The sequence below is a fragment of the Heptranchias perlo genome, chromosome 1 (assembly GCF_035084215.1).
Source record: "Heptranchias perlo isolate sHepPer1 chromosome 1, sHepPer1.hap1, whole genome shotgun sequence".
Lineage (NCBI taxonomy): Eukaryota > Metazoa > Chordata > Chondrichthyes > Hexanchiformes > Hexanchidae > Heptranchias > Heptranchias perlo.
This window is the reverse complement of record NC_090325.1, coordinates 143,884,284-143,904,115: the sequence shown is the minus strand read 5'-3', so window position 1 is coordinate 143,904,115 and position 19,832 is coordinate 143,884,284. Positions and strand designations below refer to the sequence as shown.

General features: G+C 39.8%; 1 protein-coding gene across 2 annotated transcripts in view; it reads right to left on the bottom strand.

Moving 5' to 3' along the window:
* The window catches only part of nr3c2 (nuclear receptor subfamily 3, group C, member 2), a 327,756-nt gene that overhangs the window by 54,378 nt on the left and 253,546 nt on the right, over positions 1 to 19,832 (bottom strand). For both annotated transcript variants that reach the window (XM_067992205.1, XM_067992200.1), the window contains 3 exons: positions 13,178 to 13,294; positions 6,991 to 7,311; positions 880 to 1,024 (listed from right to left, as the gene is read on the bottom strand). In XM_067992205.1, coding sequence (XP_067848306.1) covers positions 880 to 1,024; positions 6,991 to 7,311; positions 13,178 to 13,294 — 583 coding nt within the window. The remainder of the gene's footprint in view (positions 1 to 879; positions 1,025 to 6,990; positions 7,312 to 13,177; positions 13,295 to 19,832) is intronic.

Genomic DNA, 19,832 nt, shown 5'->3' with positions numbered 1-19,832 from the left:
CTTAACCTTTCCCATGCTGTCTGTTTTTCTCACATGCCTGGCTTAAAGACTTATCTCTGATTGCTCTCAAGCCTTCTCCATTTTGCTCACAACCTCTCTGAAGACTATGACTATCTTTTCCATCATCTGTCTGCTTTCATTTATTAGTTTTTTTCTTATGACCCCATCATAAATGCATCAGTCATAGATTGATTTAACCCTATTACTTTTTGCATGTCATGTCAGCTAACTACATTTTAGAAGTCTCCATATAAAGATATTTATGGCCACATCTGGATGTCCCAAATTTATTGCTGCTGAAATAAGACATTTTGAGGGATAATTGTTGTTTCCACCTAATTATCACTTTGCAAACATCACTATCACATATCAAAGTTGCATTTACTGTAATGCAATTGACTGATGCATATTGGTATTGTGCCAGGATTTAATATACTAAGAATGTGCTGCAGCAAACCACCAATATACACCAGCACACGTCAAAAATACTGGAATTTAACCAAATGTGCTTTCATTGCAACCACAGAGCAGCAAACTATATTGAATGATATACAACAACAACAACTTGCATTTATATAGCACCTTTAACGTAGTAAAACATCCCAAAGCGCTTCACAGGAGTGATTATCAAACAAAATTTGACACCAAGCACATAAGGAGATATTAGGACAGGTGACCAAAAATCACTATCACATATCAAAGGTGATATGGCACAGGAAACAGAATTATGGGCAGTTTTTGTGCTGAGGATCAAGACAGACCAATCTGATATCGAACGCCCTGTTGATGGGTTACCTAATGAACAACATTAACAACATTCATAGTATGGGGAGAAAATTTGCAAACAAGCAAAAAAAATGTAATATTTAAGAAGCTTACTCATTGAACACCAAGTCTGGTGCAAAATAAAGCATTGTGCCATTGGTGTGTTTGTACGATCTCCAGCTAAGGCCAAACGTCATTAAACACATCCAAGAGTACCGGAGTAGAGTCATTTGGTCATCAAGTGCCATAGTTCGGAATCCTGCAAAACAGAACATGATAGCCATAAAAGATTCCTTCAAACAATTTTACCATCTGTAATTCTCAATATTTTTGTTTGATTGAATATTTCACTTTCCACTTAGTGTCATAATTTAGCGCCACTCCCACTACAGTGCCTGATTCTGGCAGTGAATAGTCAGTCGATCAATAAAGCTATCAAAATGTCGAACATAAAATTTTAATTTTTGTTATTGAGCAGATTCAGAAACTAACTGGGGGTGATTTTCATCTCTCTATGCCCCCCCCACCGCCTTACCATATTTTTCAGAGTTAACGGGCTGGTGGTGAGATGAAAATAGTAAAATAAACTTACTGCTGACTTCCTACCCGAGGCCCACCCCATGAGATTTTTGAGCAGGCCTTGATTTAGGCAGGCAGTGCTCCTGATGGAAACTGGTAGGAGCCTCGTTATTCCATGCAAATCTGGATCCTACAATGTCTTTAGGACCCCAATGCTATTTTCATCGAAACTAGTAAGGCACTCAGGGACAGGAACAGGTAGGTCCAGTGTAAGTTGTAGAGATCGCTGAAAGCAATTCTGGGAATATTATCTATTGTTTTGGCACTTTTAAGACTTCATGATTATCTGAATTGTCTTCCATGCTCCTCCTGCAAAGTCTTCAACCCCATAAATTATGCCCTTCGTCGCTCCTCTACAGTTCTTATATTCATGGTCCCTAGTTCTGGTCTCCCCCACAAGTGGAAACATCTCCACCCTTTCATAATCAGGTCAGCCCGCAGTATTCTCTTTTCTAGAGAAAAGAGTCCCAGCCTCTTCAATCTTTCCTGATAGGTATAACCTCTCAGTTCTGGTATCATCCAATAAAATCTTCTTTGCACTTTCTCCAAAGCCTCTATATTCTTTTCATAATATGGAGACCAGAACTGTTCACAGCACTCCAAATGTGGTCTAACCAAGGTTCTATGCAAGTTTAACATAACTTCCCCGCTTTTCAATTCTATCCCTTTAGAAATGAACCCCAGTGCTTTGTTTGCCTTTTTATGGTCTTATTCACCTGCGTCGCTACTTTTAGTGATTTGTGTATCTGTACCCCCAGATCCCTCTGCTTCTCTATCCCATTTAGACGCTTATTTTCCAAGGAGTATGTGGCCTCCTTATTCTTCCTACCAAATGTTAAAAGGATTTGATAGATTAGGTACAGATAAACTATTTCCTCTGGTGGGGGAATCAAGAACAAGGGGGCATCATCTAAAATTAGAGCTATGTCACTGAGGAGCGAAATTAGGAAGCACTTTTTCACACAAAGAGTAGTTGAAATCTGGAACTCTCTCCCCCAAAAGACTGTGGATACTAAGAGAATTGAAGGTTTCAAGACTGAGATTGAAATATTTTGTTTGGTAAGGGTATCAAGGGATATACAGCAAAGGTGAGTAAATGGAGTTGAGGTGCAGATCAGCCATGATCTAATTGAATGGCGGAACAGGCTTGAGGAGCTGAATGGCCTACTCCTGTTTCTAATGTTCCTAAGCCTTAACTACCATTGGCTGACCTTCCATTGTTGCCTGACTCCCACCAGTTTCCCCACATGATCCCAATTCCAGCTGTACTCTCAGTTTGGCTCCAACTCCCACCAGCACCCCCAACGCAAACTACACCTCTGCTGACTTCCCAACATAGCACCAACTCCTGGTGACCTACTGCTGCCCTCGGGCAGGTTCAATCTTACATTAAAGTGGGCATTGCCCTCAGAACTGGGAGATTCAGACTTTTCAGTAAGGATAGCAGAGTGCCTGGTGCAACGTTCAGTAACCGTCTTTTAAAAAGAGGGAGGAATGTTGCTCCTAATATCAGATTATAGACTCGTGTGTGGAGGCCCAAAAAGAGGCATTGAGCTCACACATGTAGGCTGCTGGAAATGCCAGCAAGGAACATGGAGATGAAAACTGCTATCTTCGGGAATGGAACAGAGTCTGAAGCCTGAGTCCCTAGATAGAGGTAGCTCTATGCGGGAGTTCTAATAAAGAAAGAAAGACTTGCATTTATATAGTGCCTTTCACAACATTAGGACGTTTCAATGCGCTCTACAGCCAATGAAGTACTTCTGAAATGTAGTCACTGTTGTAATGTATAGTGGGTTACATTTAAAAGGTAAATTTAGTGACTTACTAAAGAATCATACAATATATTTAATGTATTTATTATGTTTAAATTTTAATTGTTAGTGGTATATGGTGTGGTGAGTTGGAAAGCTACATGACCACTGAAACCACTTTGAAAAAATTCTATGAGTATTTTGGTTGATTGGTTTCACGGTAGTTGGTTCCTCCTTCCTGACTGGCAATGTCAGCAGTCAGATATTTGAGGACATCAGAATGATTAATTGCACAGATCCTGGTTATTTAAAGTAGTTATTAAAGTGTGACACAAAGATTAACATTCACATTTAAAGTGTGAGGTGCAGATTTAAGGTGTGACATATGCTACACACAAGACTATTAATTAGATAGATTGATATATAAATAAATGGATAGATGGATGGATAGACAGAGATAGACAGATGAATAGATGGATTGTCTATTTAAAGACTATTTCCTATATACTAACCATTTTGCTCTATTTCCGTTGTGGCTTCCCTGTATACACACTCCATGAATCAAAATATCTGAACTGTTTAAATGTTACTATTCTTATCTTGGTGTGTTCTTACTAGTGTTTACATCAGGTAAAATATACAGGAAATAGAATAATATACAGGGAAACCACAAAAGAAATAAAGGAAAACATTGTAGTATTTAGGAAAAGTCTAATTATTTGGCAATGTCAAGATTCTTCACAAATCCCATCATGTAACCTGAAATTTGGTGAGGTTTTCATAGTAGAATTTTCAGTCTGATAGAAATGATTACATTTTAATAAAATTATTACACTAGGTGTCAGTCGTGGCTTAGTGGTAGTACTCTCTCCTGTCAGAAAATTGTGGGTTCAAGTTCCACTCCAGAGACTTGAACATGTAATCTAGGCTGACGCTCCAGTGCAGTGATGAGGGAGTGCTGCACAGTCAGAGGTGCCGTCTTTCGGATGAGACGTTAAACCGAGGTCCCATCTGCCCTCTCAGGTGGATGTAGAAGACCCCATGGCACTATTTCGAAGACGAACAGGAGAGTTCTTCCCAACCAACATCACTAAAACAGATTATCTGGTCATTAACATATTGCTGTTTGTGGGGCCTTGCTGTGTGCAAATTGGCTGCTACGTTTCCTACATTACAACAGTGACTACACTTCAAAAGTACTTCATTGGCTGTAAAGCATTTTAGGACCTCATGAGGTCATGAAAGCCACTATATAAATGAATCATGTGCTGCGCCCATGCAAGCTGACCTGACAGAATAATGTGAGGTCAACTCATTACAATTTTTTTGTTTTCTATAAAAGTTGGGGCCTTGTCAGCTTAATTCAGTTTGTGTGCAGGCTTCCAACATGCTATAAACTGCCCTAGCACAGAGGCATACACATTGTCCATCGGACATGTGGTAGGCCTCAGGTTTCTACCCCTGATTATACAGGGCAGCCCCCCCCTCCCCGGTCCCCGATCCCACCTGTTGGCTGGCTCGGCATCAGAACCTGCTACAACCGGCAACCTACATCAGGATGTCCAATTGGTGTCCGCAGCTCACCAGTTTCATGCAGAGGAGGCCTGAGGCCCAATTTCAACCAGGCCGAAGTCTTTGGGCGTGTGTTTGCTTCACGCCACACATTTTGCGTCAGAAACAGTTGCAAGTTGAATTTTACGCCCCCCCCCCCCCTCCCAAGTCTCTGGAGTGGGGCTTGAACCTACGGACTCAGAGGTAGGAGTGCTACCACTGAGCCAAGGCTAAGTTTCACATTTCATATTGATATGCTATTGTTTACGTGGTGTTTGATTTTGTGGATAATCTGTATATTTTGTTATAAATTACCTGTTTTTCTAAATATATAACATTAAAATTTTCCACCATTTATAACTGACCTTTGTTCATTACTTCTTCCTCCTTACTTTTATATTAAATATTAAATCAAAGTAACATGATGAGTTTTCACAAATATGTTCTTTTAGAATTGAAATACTACTGAGAAATGCAATGTTTGGGCTCAAAATAGCTCTATAAATAGCTTTGTAAATGGCATCCACTGGCCTAAGCATTGACCACTGTGTGTGGTCACAAAGTGCCAGCAAGTTGTTCCACTAAACATTTCCATATATTGAGTGAAATAAAGTCCAAAAAAGTGACAAGAGCTTAATATTGTTTGGTTAATAGGTGAATGGGAAATGTTGGAAAAGTTTTTCTGTAATCAAGAATAAATAATTAAGGTAGAAAATGACATCATCCAGTCATGATATGCTGCAAGAGCATTCCCTCCAGTTACAATATATTATATTTCAAAGAAGAGTATCCATCTGGGTGCTGACATTCAGCCAGGCACTGAGTCAGTTGATTACCCACTCTGTATACACACACACACCTTTTAGAAAATATGGCCACCACTGAGTACCACAAAGTCTTAAAAAGGAAGAAAAATAATAAAAGCTAGAAACCATGGTGATTTATAGATCTATCTCTAAATTCATACAGCACATTAACTACCTGGCTTTTCACCATTGTTGCCACCACTCTGGATTAATCCAAGTTTTTCTCCCTCATTATCAGCTTTGTGCTTTGGAACGTGATTCAACCAAGGAATTCATAAAGTGGCAGATTTGATCAAGTGAATTCAAAATTCTTTCAACTAATTAAATTTAATACAAGCTTGTCCCAACACAATGTCCTCTAGGAATTCACAAATCAGGAATGCCACATCACAAAAAACATTAACAACCAAACTTACTTAGGTTTAGTACAATTGTGTTTAAATCAGAAAGTTTCAATTACACAACTAGCCATAAACAACAACAATAACTTGCACTTATATGGCGCCTTTAACGTAGTAAAAACGTCCCACTGTAACCTTATTAAAAAAATCCCACACAAACTGTTGGGGTCAGGTATTGAACTTAATTATGAAGCCAATATTATTCAAAGTGTCCCAATTCATGTTTATTGGTTTAATTTGGATCAATTCAGACAGATTAGGTATGGATGTCTAGTTAAGCAAAATGATGTTGTCAAAGCAGAGAACACCACTTTTGCACATGCATGCTGTTATTTTTGCATATCCTTGCATAATTTTCGATAGAGTTACTTAAGTCCCCTAGCACTGTAGTTTGGAGGAAACATGCAAAATTATGGTGTTGATGTCCCCATCTTATCTCTGGCAATCTACTGGAAAGGGATATATGGGGACCAAAAAACTGCAGAACGCGATCATGGCAGGCTTGCTGGGTTAAGGCCCTGGTTGCCACCATTTTCCTGGGGGTTTCATTGGTTTCCTGCCATAATTCTACAAGGACACTGGCAGAACCCCAAGGAATCGCGGAGCCATGTATATTCATGGTAATACATACTTTATTACCCAAGTTCTTGCAGGTGAATTCATTGTCAGATTTTTATCTATTTGGCATATTATTGTACGAAGAGGAGGTTGAGACAGTATTGTTTTTCATACCACATTAGCTGACTATTCAGCATATGTTTTATAATTAAATACAATTAGTGTGCACAGGTTTGGGAACCAGAAATAGGTCTCCAGGTTTAGAGCTAATAGTTTCAAGTTCCTTCTGCGATCAACTCAGTATCCCACTGTCTCAAAATACTACTTTCGGCAATCATCATTTCTTAACATTTTTTGACTTATTTGTCTTTAGGTCCAGCTTTATATGCTATGCCATTAAAATATATTTTAGCCACTTTTTAGTCAGATTCTTTTGTTGTGAAAGGGTAATGCGATATAGGGGAGAAAATACAACCCTATCATTAAAAGCATAAGCACTAACACGCATGCAAAAGGTAAGAAAATGGCATGGATGTGTTATAGACGTGTAAATAGAATGTTTCCATGTAATCCTACCTGGAAGACCTTTTGCCCATTTCACTATTCGAACCATCTGTTTCTCCGCCAACTTGTTCAAACTGGACAGCAAGTGATTAGTTGTGTCTGCCTGACTGTTGTCATAACATGCATAAACCACTTCAGGTTCAATGGTTTCGAGAATACTGATCAGGGATGGGTTAATGTGCGGTGGCATAAGTGAGAAATGAGGAACAAGAGCAGTGCTTGCTGTGGGTTCCAGTAAAGGAGCAGTGAACGTGATCCCTTCCTTGGGGCTGTGTGGTGGTTGCTGCTCTTCATGCAGCCCTTTCACCTTTCCCAGTTTCTTAGACTTCCGTGCTAAGGTGGAAAGAAAATAAAAATCAGTTTGATTTTAGGAATTTTTGAATTTTATTTCAGCTTTAATACCAGAATCTGTATTTTTTTTCTAAACTTTTATATATGTATGTTTACAGGGATTTTCAATGTCATCTTATGAATTGTACTGTGGAACATCTAATGAAGCCAGGAAAACTACTCAAAACATGACAGATATTAAATCTACTGTTGGTTGAGCATTTTATCCTAAAATTTCTACATTGGGCAAAAACCTGTGTAGAAAAATGGCAGAGGACAATTTTCTTCTGCTGACCAAGAAATGGCCTGACCCCACTGGAGTTTCCAGGGTTAGCGGAATTTACATAACGATGACAAACTCCCGCATCAGGAAGGCCAATCATTGGGAACTCACCATTCGGTAGGCCAAACTGCTGATGCAGGATTTAAAGGCAGCACACCAAAAAGATGCATTTTCAACAGCTCTGAAAGCTTTTGCACAGAAAGATTTATGTTAGGTCTGCAGGGAGCACATGAGACCCAAGGTTCAATGATGAAAGTGCTTCTCAATGAAAGTAAGCAGAGGAGGGAGATGTTGGGGTAGAAGTTACTTTTAGCCTATTTTTGGTCCTGAAATGAACACCACGCCCTAACTGGGAGGCCAGAGGCCCAATCTCGGTCCGGCCTTCGGCTTCATTGACATGAGCTGGGTGAGCTGGAGGCGCCTGTCATTCTTCCACAGGCAGCTCGCCAATTTTATAAAGATAGATTTTGAGCTGCTTGCCACGCCAGCAGTGGCCCAAAGGTAACTCCCAGGAAAAAATAATTTAAAAAAATGTTCCTATGGAGCCAGGAGTGCTCCCCTAAATCCACAGTATCCTGATAGTCTGCCCTCCCCCATTGCCGACCAAACCAACCTCCACCCTCTCACTCCCTACGTGGAGAAAGCTTTACAGCTCCTGGGGAGGGAGACAGAGATGGGGAAGTAGGAGTGCAGGTGCCAGCTGCAGGTTTTTCAGCACATTCTGCTTCTCTTCAATTCGCACTTTTGTATCATTCATTACTAGCCAGCAAACTAGATCATGTCATACTTATGACATTTTTTTTACTTTAAGTGACACATGAATTGAGCTCTTCAGCAACCCATTCTAAACTCGCTTCCTCTAGATGTGTCTGGGGAAGAAGCAGAGGAAGAAGCAAGCTCCTCTGCACCCAGCCTTGCTAGCATTTCAGAGAACGGGCCATCATTCATTCTTTCCCTCTCAAGCACCAGCCCAGAGATATCCACCTAAGTGGAATTAAAGAGTGAGGTATAAAGGAATGCACTGGGTGAAATACAGAGCACGAGCGAGCTGAAGCAGTTTGCGGTGGAAGATGAGGGGGAGTAAGAATGCAGGGCCAGGAGATGGTGCCCTTTGGAGCTGCAGCCTATCTCATGAGTCCTCCTTATAAAAGAAGGATGCTTGTAGGACATCAAACATATGTGCAGGCATCGGGGACAGTCACTGACAGTATGCAGCAGGTGGCTGGTCAATTGGAGGAGTCTATTACTTGTATCTGCTATACCTTCATGGATAACTTCTCAACACTGCAGTCTACCTTGGAACAAGTGGCACCAGAATGCTGGAGGAATCCATTTTTTATTGTAAATGTATGAAAATATTGGCCCAGGAAGTTTTCAAACTCAGTAATATTTAAGTAATCATTTCACCAAAATCTATCTGCAATTCCTCATTAAGTTTTATGGTCATATTTAGGAGCATTGTAGTTGCAAAATAGTATCACAGGCAAAATAAAAATGAGGATCATTTGAGAAGACAGTAAAATTAATCAGACCCTGAAAACTAGTTTAAAAATATTTAGCAGATATAAGAGTACAAGAAATGTACTCAAACATGAAACAGAAAATGGCAACTGGTTCATCAAGCTTGTTCCTTCCACAAATCTTTAAGTGACACATGAATTGAGCTCTTCAGCAACCCATTCTAAACTCGCTTCCTCTAGATGTGTCTGGGGGGGGAAGAAGAAGCAGAGGACTAACAAGAAGCAGAGGAAGAAGCAAGCTCTTCCTCTGCTTCTTGTAAACCAACTCAACCCATTAAATATCCTGAGTGAAATTTCTGCACAAATACTCCCTGATTCTCAAAGATAGTCAAGTGAAACTCCAGAACATATCCATCTAATCCATAATTGAACCCTGGCTTGCTGCTCTCCACAGGTCACCTATTCCCAACCCAAGCAGTATAGAAACCATTGTGTCAGAATCATAGAATGATACAGCACAGAAGGAGGCCATTCGGCCCATCATGCCTGTGCCGGCTCTTTGAAAGAGCTATCCAATTAGTCCAATTCCCCTGCTCTTTCCCCATAGCCCTGCATTTTTTCCCTTTCAAGTATTTATCTAATTCCCTTTTGAAAGTTATTATTGAATCTGCTTCCACCACCCTTTCAGGCAGTGCATTCCAGATCATAACAACTCGCTGTGTAAAAGAAATTCTCCTCATCTCGCCTCTGTTTCTTTTGCTAATTACCTTATCTGTGTCCCACAAAATATTTGTTCATCTCAGTCTCTGCTTACCCCTAAACCATTGAATCCTGCCTGTGTTTATCCCGATACCATTCAATCCAGTCCATGTTTATCCCTATACATAGAATTACATGGAATGTACAGCACAGAAACAGGACATTCGGCCCAACAGGTCCATGCTGGTGTTTATGCTCCTCCATTACCTTTGTCTACCCTTTCTGTTACTTCTTCAAAGAATTCAGCAAGGTTGGTTAAACATGACTTTCCCTTTTAAAATCCGTGCTGACTATTCTTTATTATATTTTCAGTTTCTAGATGTTTTTCTATTACATCTTTGAGTAAGGATTCCATTATCTTTCCTACCACCAACATTAAGCTAATTGTGCTACAGTTCCCTGGACTGGTTCTATCTCCCTTTTTAAATTCAGGAATCACATTAGCAGTCCACCAGTCCTCTGCACTATTTCCTTTTCTAATGAATTTTTATATATATGTAAGTGCCTCTGCTATCTCTTCCCTAACTTCGTTTAATATGCACAGATAAAATCCAGCTGGACCAGGGGTTTTATCCTCTCTAAGTCTGATTAGTTTATCAATTATCTCCCCCCTTTCTATCTTAAATGTCTTTATATCTTCTTTGAACTCTTCTTCTAATGTCATGCCCACCATGTTAGTCTCCCTGGCAAATACTGAGGCAATGTGTCATTACCTGCGAGTTTATCGCGTGCATTCCTTAGTGGCTCTATCCCTATCCTGATTTTTATTTTGTTATGTATGTGTCTGTAGAATACTTCACTATCTCTTTAGATATTCCTTGATAGTTTAATTTCACAGTTTCTCTTTGCCTTCCTAATTGTTTTTTTTAAACTTCTTTCCTATCCTTTTGTCATCCTCTCCTTTGTTGTCTATGTATTTAGTGTATGCCTTTTTCTATAGTTTCAATTTTGCCCTTATTTCTTTAGTTATCCATGGTGTATCATTACTGGCTAGTTTGTTCTTGCTTTTTAGTGGGATATATTTCTCCTGGACTCTATTGATCACTGTTCTAAATGTTTCCCACTGGTGTTCTATTTCTTTGTTTATCAGTAATTTTTTCCATTCAATCCTGTCCATGTTTATCCCCATACCATTCAATCCTGGCCATACTTTTCCCTATACCATTCAATCCTGGCCATGTTTATCCCGATACCATTCAATCTTGTCCATACTTTTCCCTATACCATTCAATCTTGTCCATGTTTATCCCTATACCATTCAATCTTGTCCATACTTTTCCCTATACCATTCAATCCTGGCCATGTTTATCCCGATACCATTCAATCTTGTCCATACTTATCCCTATACCATTCAATCTTGTCCATTCTTATCCCTATACCATTCAATCGTGTCCATAATTATCCCTTTACCATTAAATCTTGTCCATACTTATCCCTATACCATTCAATCTTGTCTATAATTATCCCTATACCATTCAATCTTGTCCATACTTATCCCTATACCATTCAATCTTGTCTATAATTATCCCTATACCATTCAATCTTGTCCATACTTATCCCTATACTATTCAACCCAAACACATATTCATTGAGCTCTTTTCTCAAGGAGTTAATTAACTGTTTTCACTGTGTGTCTGTTCCATAGTACAGAGTACTTCTCAGAGCAAAGAAAACCTTTCTAATCTCCAGTGTCATTCGAGGCTTGTTAATTTTGAACCCGTACCCTCATTATGATGACATGGTTTAGGTTAAATCGTATGCTTACATCAACATTGTTTATACCTTTCAGCATTTTAAATACCTGCAAACCACCCCATTGCAATTTTCTTCAAACAAGTTTAACTCTGCTAGTATCTTCTCATAATTCTGGGACTTGTGGCTCTGCATTATCTTCATTGCTCATCTTCAAACCTTCCCCAATGAATCAAAACTTGTATACATTAGGGGTAATTTCAGAAATTCTTAATCATGACACAGAGCTTCCAGGACCACATATCAGAACTTTGGGTGTGCACTCCCCATGATTCATCGCAGATGGAAAATCATGGAAACACACTCAAATTCCCAATATGCGCTTCTATAGGCAAGGTGCTGTGTCAAGAGTTCAAATTTATGAAATTACCCCTAATATTCCAAATGTAGCCTCAACAAGAAAAATTTGAATAATTTCTTCTGAATTACAGTCAAATGCCCTTGAGAACTATCCCAATATTTGATTAGCTTTTTTGATAATATTTTTACAGTGACAGCGAATGATCAATTTTCAGCACTTACTGCTAAAACACTGTCTAAAACACCTTAGGTTCTCACCCCATTATCTTTCACATATTGAGATCTTCTTTTCTTGTAATACACAGAAAGATTTGGTCATTGCATATTTCTGCAGACATTAAAAAGATATTCTCAGGAATTCTAATATCGCTTTGCACAAGATCATTATAGATATTAAAATGTTAAAACCTAATATTAATGTAAAAATGCAGATGATGATTTTTTTTTAAAAAAAGGACAAGGTTTTAAATTATCTTGCTTCCATTAGCTTTTATGTTTTTGAGTGACAGTGGTTATGGGTTTTCAGTTATAATTTACTATGAGGTATCTTATTGGGAGCAGTTATTGTGCCTGTTTTATTTTAATTGCCTGCAAATATGTTTTCTCATGAGATTTCATAGTTTCGCTATGGGACTTATTTAAATTGCCCAAAGGTCACACACTGGAGCTTTTATTAAAAACAGAATAGTAAAACTGCAAGTAACCTCAATATAAAGTCATACTACTTATGAATAAGCTCTACACATTTTAATACAATACTTTTTTAAAGTGTATTTCTATGCATATTAAGGCAAATAGCATGTTAGTGCATGTTTAGGACACATCTATTTCCCATAACAGCCAACTTTGTGGTCTCTCTGCAGGAGATTGCCAATTTTGCGCCAAATTAGGAGGAGTTATTTTATTGTGGACCCACAACCAGTAGAAACTGAGCTAAATCTGTCCAAAATCATTTGATACAGCCAGTGGACAGAAAGACTTTCATCCCACCCACATGGGTTTGATTTGAACCCAGGGGCTAAAGGATTGTATGCTAACCCAACCAAACGAAATACTTTAATATAAGGCAACTAATTTTTTTTTAACAATATAGTACAACAAACCATTGGATAAACCTAACTTTATGCATGTTATAGTCACACACTGCCATTTTAGGAGGGAGGGTTTACCCCACGATAAAAAGATGTTTTGGCTGAGTGAAAACATATGTTCCAATCCAGATGGCCATATAAACTGATGGATCCGAAGATAACTGCTAACTAACAACCATCTAAAAATGTTTCTGTCTGCTACAATTTACTCAACAAAATGTTACCTCCCAAGTTCATCCCTGCTTTAAGACACTTTCGCAATCGGCAAGCTGGACAGTTTTTTCTGCGGATTTTGTCAATAATGCAGTCGTTTCTTCCTGCACACAAGTAGTTTTGTTGCCCTAGTTGGAAAAGAAAATGTAAAAATGTAATAAAAATTAAACTAGCAAAGTCAAATAACTGGGACTTACAGACCTCGCCAGTTTGGTACATCAGTGGTTTGGTTTTATGGGTCCTTGAATTGTATGTGCATTTAGTAAATATGTGACATTTCTCATCATCTGAAACACTTAAAAATGCAACAAAAGCAGAACATACAGCATCAGTACCTCATTAACATGCATGTGACAAGTAATTACAGTCACAATGACTGCATTGTATGACTATTACAAAATAACTTATTCTTTCCTCTTGTCCATAACTGAAATAACTAGGGATATGGGGGCTGAAAACCTACAGGTTGTCCATCCTGGCAAAAATGGCAGTATGAACTCACTGGTCACCTCCGGCAATGACTAGAATTTGCAGGGTCAGAGAAGGTTACCCCATTTGTATGGCTGGGGCGCACACCTCGCAACTAGGGGTGCATTTTGGGCACTCATCTACAAATGGCAGTAAGTGGTGCCAGTTCCCCGTATAGGGGAGCGTTTCTCATCCGTCCCAGAAAGAAGATAGAGGCGTGCACTTGGCTTCCTTTGTAAAAGGGCCAATATAAAAATAAATTCCTACCTGAATCTTCAAGGGTAATTTCACTTGGATCATCATTCGTTAACTCTTTAAATAGTGTTTGGTAATTATGACAACTTACTCATAAATGGGGCGGTTTTCCTCTTCATTGTTCCTGAAGAATGTTCAGTGGCCAGGCGCAGCAAAGAGGTAAAAAAGGACCCATTACATCAGGTCTCCACGGCCACTATGCTATCATGGGATTTTTCAGGGAAGTCCAAATGGGCATAACTCAAGACTGCACCTGCCCATAGGTGTAGGCCCAGCATTAGTTTTAAAATGAGGTCAGAAGGGGTGTTCCTGGGCCTTGCACCTCACTTTCTGATGTACCCAACTGAGGGGTGCCCAAATGGAGGGGCATCCCAAAAAACTGGTGGTGGCTCCTACTCTGGGACCTTTCTTGAACCAGATGATCTGAGGGGGGGCCAGCAAAAGACAAAAGATCCTGATACCAGTGGCCAGGAATGCAGTTCAAGGCTTCTCAGTCGTTTAGCTCCATTTCTGTTTCCACCCCCGCACACCCCCCCCCCCACACAACCCCAAACAATCTGGTCCCCAGTGCAAGGCTCTGTCAAAAGTCAGGCCTGTGACACAAGTATGATCGGGGCATGTGAATGGCCCGAGGCCAGGAAATTTGGGCGATCTGCTCCCTTCATAGGCACAACGCACTTCTGGAACCCTGTACCTGCCTGGCACCTGGCAGAGGGTAGGAGAGGAAAATCAGCCTTGTGTCCTGCAATAAAAAGTTAGTAAGTGTGTGTACTACCTAGACCAAGCAGAGAGCGGAATTCTCTAGAAAACCCAGGTCTTGAATTGTATGTTTTCTGGTGCTTAGCTCTATCTTAGGCAGATGCATGTATGTAGATGCATAGCTTTTGTTTTTGCAGCGCAAAACACCGATTCTGAGGATCCCATCCACAAACCAGCTCCAAGAGGTACATGTGTGCAACTGCATGAGGTGATGTTGCTATATATTGTTTGGGGGTACATATTGGACCCAGATTAATGCATAATCTGTTTTTGAGCAGGACTGTTTGCGTACAGATCATTTACTTCCAGGCCTTGTGAGGAGAGCCTGGGCACTTTCAAAATGAGAACATTTTAAAAGAGAGCAATCCCTGGGATTCTGGAGTAGGTAAAAAGCTAATGATTTAAAGAACAGTTCAGTATTGATCAAGAATGATGGAACTCTTGCAGTTAAAAAAATTGAATTTTTGCAACAAAAATAATTGAATTCTTGCCTAAAAAATGGAGATCTTGTAGCAAAAAATACTAAACATTGCAGACTTCTGGTTAGCATGCAATTTTGAAATATTTTGTTGATCTTTCTGAGTGACCTACAAAATTTGATAGTGTCTTAGAAAAATAAAGTATTCCTTTAAACAGGCACAAACAGGATTTGTGGAATTGCCTGACTTCCTGAATTTATAGCCATGTGGTGCAGCATTACAGACTGGAACTACTGGAACTATAAAGATGATCATATACATTGCATCAGGCGGAAGTTGTACTTTATCGAGTAGTTTTGAGTTTTAGCTATTTTTTGGTCCATAATATGGACTGAACATTCACAGCAGGGGTGAACAACCAGCGTTTCCTAAGCTGCGTGTCTCTCTTTTGTGACTGAAGTGTGGCTGCTACCCCATGTTGAATCATTCTGTGAAAGATGCTTAACGGCATAAAAGATTAATGCCAAAATAAAACAGACAGCCTTCCTTGTGGAGGTTTGTAAAAAAAGGAAATCTGAGTAAAAACAAATAATAAATGTGAAAATATATAAATTGCATAGTAAGATGTACTTATAGGTTTTATGGGCCGGATTTTGCTGTGAGCAGTGAACGAATGGCACCAACCGATCATTAAACTTGCACTTGTCTATAGACTTTCTATGGGGTTTTGCACAGCAAGTTACTGTAAATTGGAGAACCATTCAGTGTGACGCCCTCTACAGGGCATCTGGGACCTGTGTGAACAGGACAAACAACTGTATGTCTCCTTAACCAATCAGATTGAAGCATCGTTAATGAGCAGCACAGAATCTGAACCAGGAAGTGTAAGTTAGAATGGTGAATTCAATGTTAAATCAGGTACAGAAAGCGAAATAAAGAGAGAGAAAGAAAGATTGGATTAAGAGAGAGGTAAAAGAGACAGAAAGAAAAAGTTAAAAAAATTATTTAAATTTTTCTTTAAATGTCCAACAATAATTAAAAACTGAAGGAATGAGAGTCTATACTTGGAAAAGTTAATTTTCAGTGCCAGAGAGGTTGTTTAGCAGTAATTAAGACTTACCATGCCATTAAAAGGGTACTTAGACTGGAATGGACAAGCCTTAACTTATTTTGGCAAGTTTAGTCTATATCTATGAGGTAAGTACAGGAACTTCACGCCGTTCAATATATTTGAACGGTGAGTCAGACTCCGGGAAGCCATTTTCGCACAGCTTTTGGAGGAGCAATGCATCTCGGCCAGCAACTTCTGGATTACCGTGTTTAACTGCACATGTGCTGTCGCTGGAAGTTGCTTTCCAATTGCACATAAATAGCGGTGAGCACGTTAGCTTCAACGTTACTTTTACAGCAAAATCCGGCCCAATGTGTAGATAGTGTGTATGAAGTATTGAATATAATTTGTAAATAGTATTTTGTATATAAATGTTGCAAGAAATAGAATTTTATTTTTGGGTGAGCATCGGTTTCCCTGTTATTTTGAATGTAAGTATCAAGTTGGACATGTGATAGTTACAAGGGTCAGCTGGGGAGTAACACTAAAATTGATGGGGAGGCACAAAGTATTATGCGAAGAAAGGGCATTTATCCATTCCTCTGAACGTAGATAAACAGTTGACCATATGGCAAAAGTTTTACATTATTGTTGGTCTTTCCAGAGTGTTGGATATGATATATTGTACCTACCTGAAGATATAGATGCCATCAGTGGGTTTGTGAAAAGAAACCTACCAAATTTCCAGGTGAGCAAGTCATGATTTACTTGGTTATTTGTTTACAACATCTGAATGCAAAGCTGATCTCTCAGCTGAAACTGTGGCTGAAGACACTCCTAACCAACTAAGCATTAATATAATCAGCCACATAAATCAAAAAATCTATAGTGCAGCGAACCTTTGGTCTTCTGCAGCCAAAAATGTGTATACCGTGACACTTTTGGCGGTACTGGTCCTTCTCCAGTCTGTCACTCAATTGATGGGAGCGAGCCTTTGGCTTAGTGGTAACATTCCTGCCTCTGAGTCAGGACACACCCACCGTTAAAATCGGCCCTAAAATGGTGCCTTTATAAAAACTGATAAAAATATTCAACTGTACAAGTTGCAAGAGGTATGCACTTGTCAGACTCAGGAATGAGGCCTTCGATCTTCCATTGCAGGCACCTTCACTTTTCTATGCCTCTTGAATTAGCAGGCACCCTAGTAATTTTCTTCCCCTAGGTCTTCTTATGTTATATCACTGCTTTCTTGACTTCTGTCTTTTTGACTGGAAGTTGAATTTGGACAGTCCTCTGTCACTTTGATATCCTTAGTTCCTCAGTGTGTGTAGCAAATTCAGACTTTTTGGCCATGATCGCTGGCGTGTGGATTTTAAAACCCAAAAATGTAACTAAAAGTGTTGGCCATAGGCCGATAATAAATATTTTTATTAGTTGGCACTAAGAAGTGGGACGGACGTCTCACAAAAAACGGTGTTTGGTGAAGCAAGGACTGGAGCATCGGGCCAGTTTTTGGCCAAGGAGGAGAAGGGACAGCAGGAGTGACACCACCAGGGGAGCTGGGGATTTATCAGTTAGGAAGGAGACAGACACTAAAGTGCAACCATTGGCATAACGGGTGGGCAACTAGAGACAGAGGCACTACAGTGCCTCTATACTGGGACGCATAATTACTGCACGACAAGTTTACATAAGCAAATCCCATTATAAATGTCGAATTTCTAATGGGAAAAAGTTGACACAAAATGAGTGACAAAAACATAACAACAGGAACTCAAGTGGTGCAGAGACTAAGTGTGTGCAAATGCAGGATTTTAAACAAGATATACTAGATAGATGATAGACTATATGATCCTAAATCAGGTAAATAAAAATAGTGGCTTGTTGACACTCCTTTTTTGGTGAATTCTGTGAAGCATTTGTATTTATGCTTCTTAAAGTTAATGCCCTGATATTTTAAAATCTTAGTAAAGCTAAATCTATGGAACTTGAACATCGGGTCCAGTTTTTAAAGAGGATGCTGTGGAAGTGCAATGTTATAGTCCATATTTTTCCTCTTGTTAGTCGCACTTTAAGGGTTGAAACTGTTAATAGAAATTACTGTTAATGCTTCTGTTAAAATAGATAGATCATTGAGTTTGTTTGCTGATATCACTGACAGACATTTTTAGCCTAATGCATCACTGATTACTAAAATAGAAATGGCAATCCTTTAAAGTTAAACATTTATTTTCAGTCCAATGATACCCAGACCTGGCCATTGGACCCCTGGAAAAATTATCCAAAGTAAAAATTTACATTGAAAGTCATACTTTTTTCCCTCAAATGATTTTTTGTTTCTCTGCAATCAATTTTGTATTCATCAAAGTTGCAGTGCTGTAGAATGGAACATTTTCCATTCTTTTCCATCTAGTATCCTTATCAAACATTCTTAGGCCAACTACAACACACCTAGATGAGTAAAGCTCCCGCTACTCGCTCAACAAATATATCTTGGCCTTATTCAGCCCATCAAGCCCCTTCCTTCAATACAGAAGGCACAAACTGCTCTATCACTGCATTTTTTTTATTCGTTCATGGGATGTGGGCGTCACTGGCGAGGCCAGCATTTATTGCCTATCCCTAATTGCCCTGAGAAGGTGGTGGTGAGCCGCCTTCTTGAACCGCTGCAGTCCATGTGGTGAAGGTTCTCCCACAGTGCTGTTAGGTAGGAAGTTCCAGGATTTTGACCCAGCGACGATGAAGGAATGGCGGTATATTTGAAGTCGGGATGGTGTGTGACTTGGAGGGGAAAGTGCAGGTGGTGTTGTTCCCATGTGCCTGCTGCCCTTGTCGTTCTAGGTGGTAGAGGTCGCGGATTTGGGAGGTGCTGTCAAAGAAGCCTTGGCGAGTTGCTGCAGTGCATCCTGTGGATGGTACACACTGCAGCCATACGTGGCAGGTGTACAGTAAATATATGCAAATGAAGGAAACTCGGCCTCTGCAATGTTTCTTGCCATTTGCACTGCAGAAATGGTGAGGCAGGAGCAGGCCATTAAGACATTGACATCCAGGAGTCAGATGTCGGTGGTGGGGTTATTGGGCTAGAAAAAAAGAAAAGGGGCCTGTGCAAGTTCTCTCGGAGCATAGTTGTGCACAGGCCCCACAAAGGAAAGGTAACATTTTAAGAATGTTTTTATCACATTAGTGTACAGGCTGCTTCTTTCTTCCAAGGCCTACCGCAGTACAGTGTCCAACTCCCCGGGCTGGCGCAACTCCCCATTGGAGTTGAGGATCCCACCTCCCATATATTAATGACACTGGAGCCAGAAATACAGCATAGTCAGGGGGGCATCTCTGAAGCGGCTGGAAGTCCCACCCATCAGAGGTGCATCCCACTTAAGAAGCAGGAGGATGGGGGTGCAGAAAGCTTAGGCCACTACCTCTAAAATACCAACACATCAGGAGCCACCAATTTTCACCATGATGCACAATCCAATCATCTCTATCTGCTCTTCTAACCCTCAATCCCATTCTTAACTAGATTTTCATCTAGCTCTTTTTAAAGGTATTAACCTCAGAAGAGTCCCTCTATTGTACCAGTTTGCATTTTCCATTTCACACCTCTGGCCATCCCTTCAACCTTTCGGAGTGAGTTGCTATTTTAATTCCATTTAACACCAAACGACGAGGATTTTGTGTCATGGACTCATACTAAATTGTAATTGAGTTGAG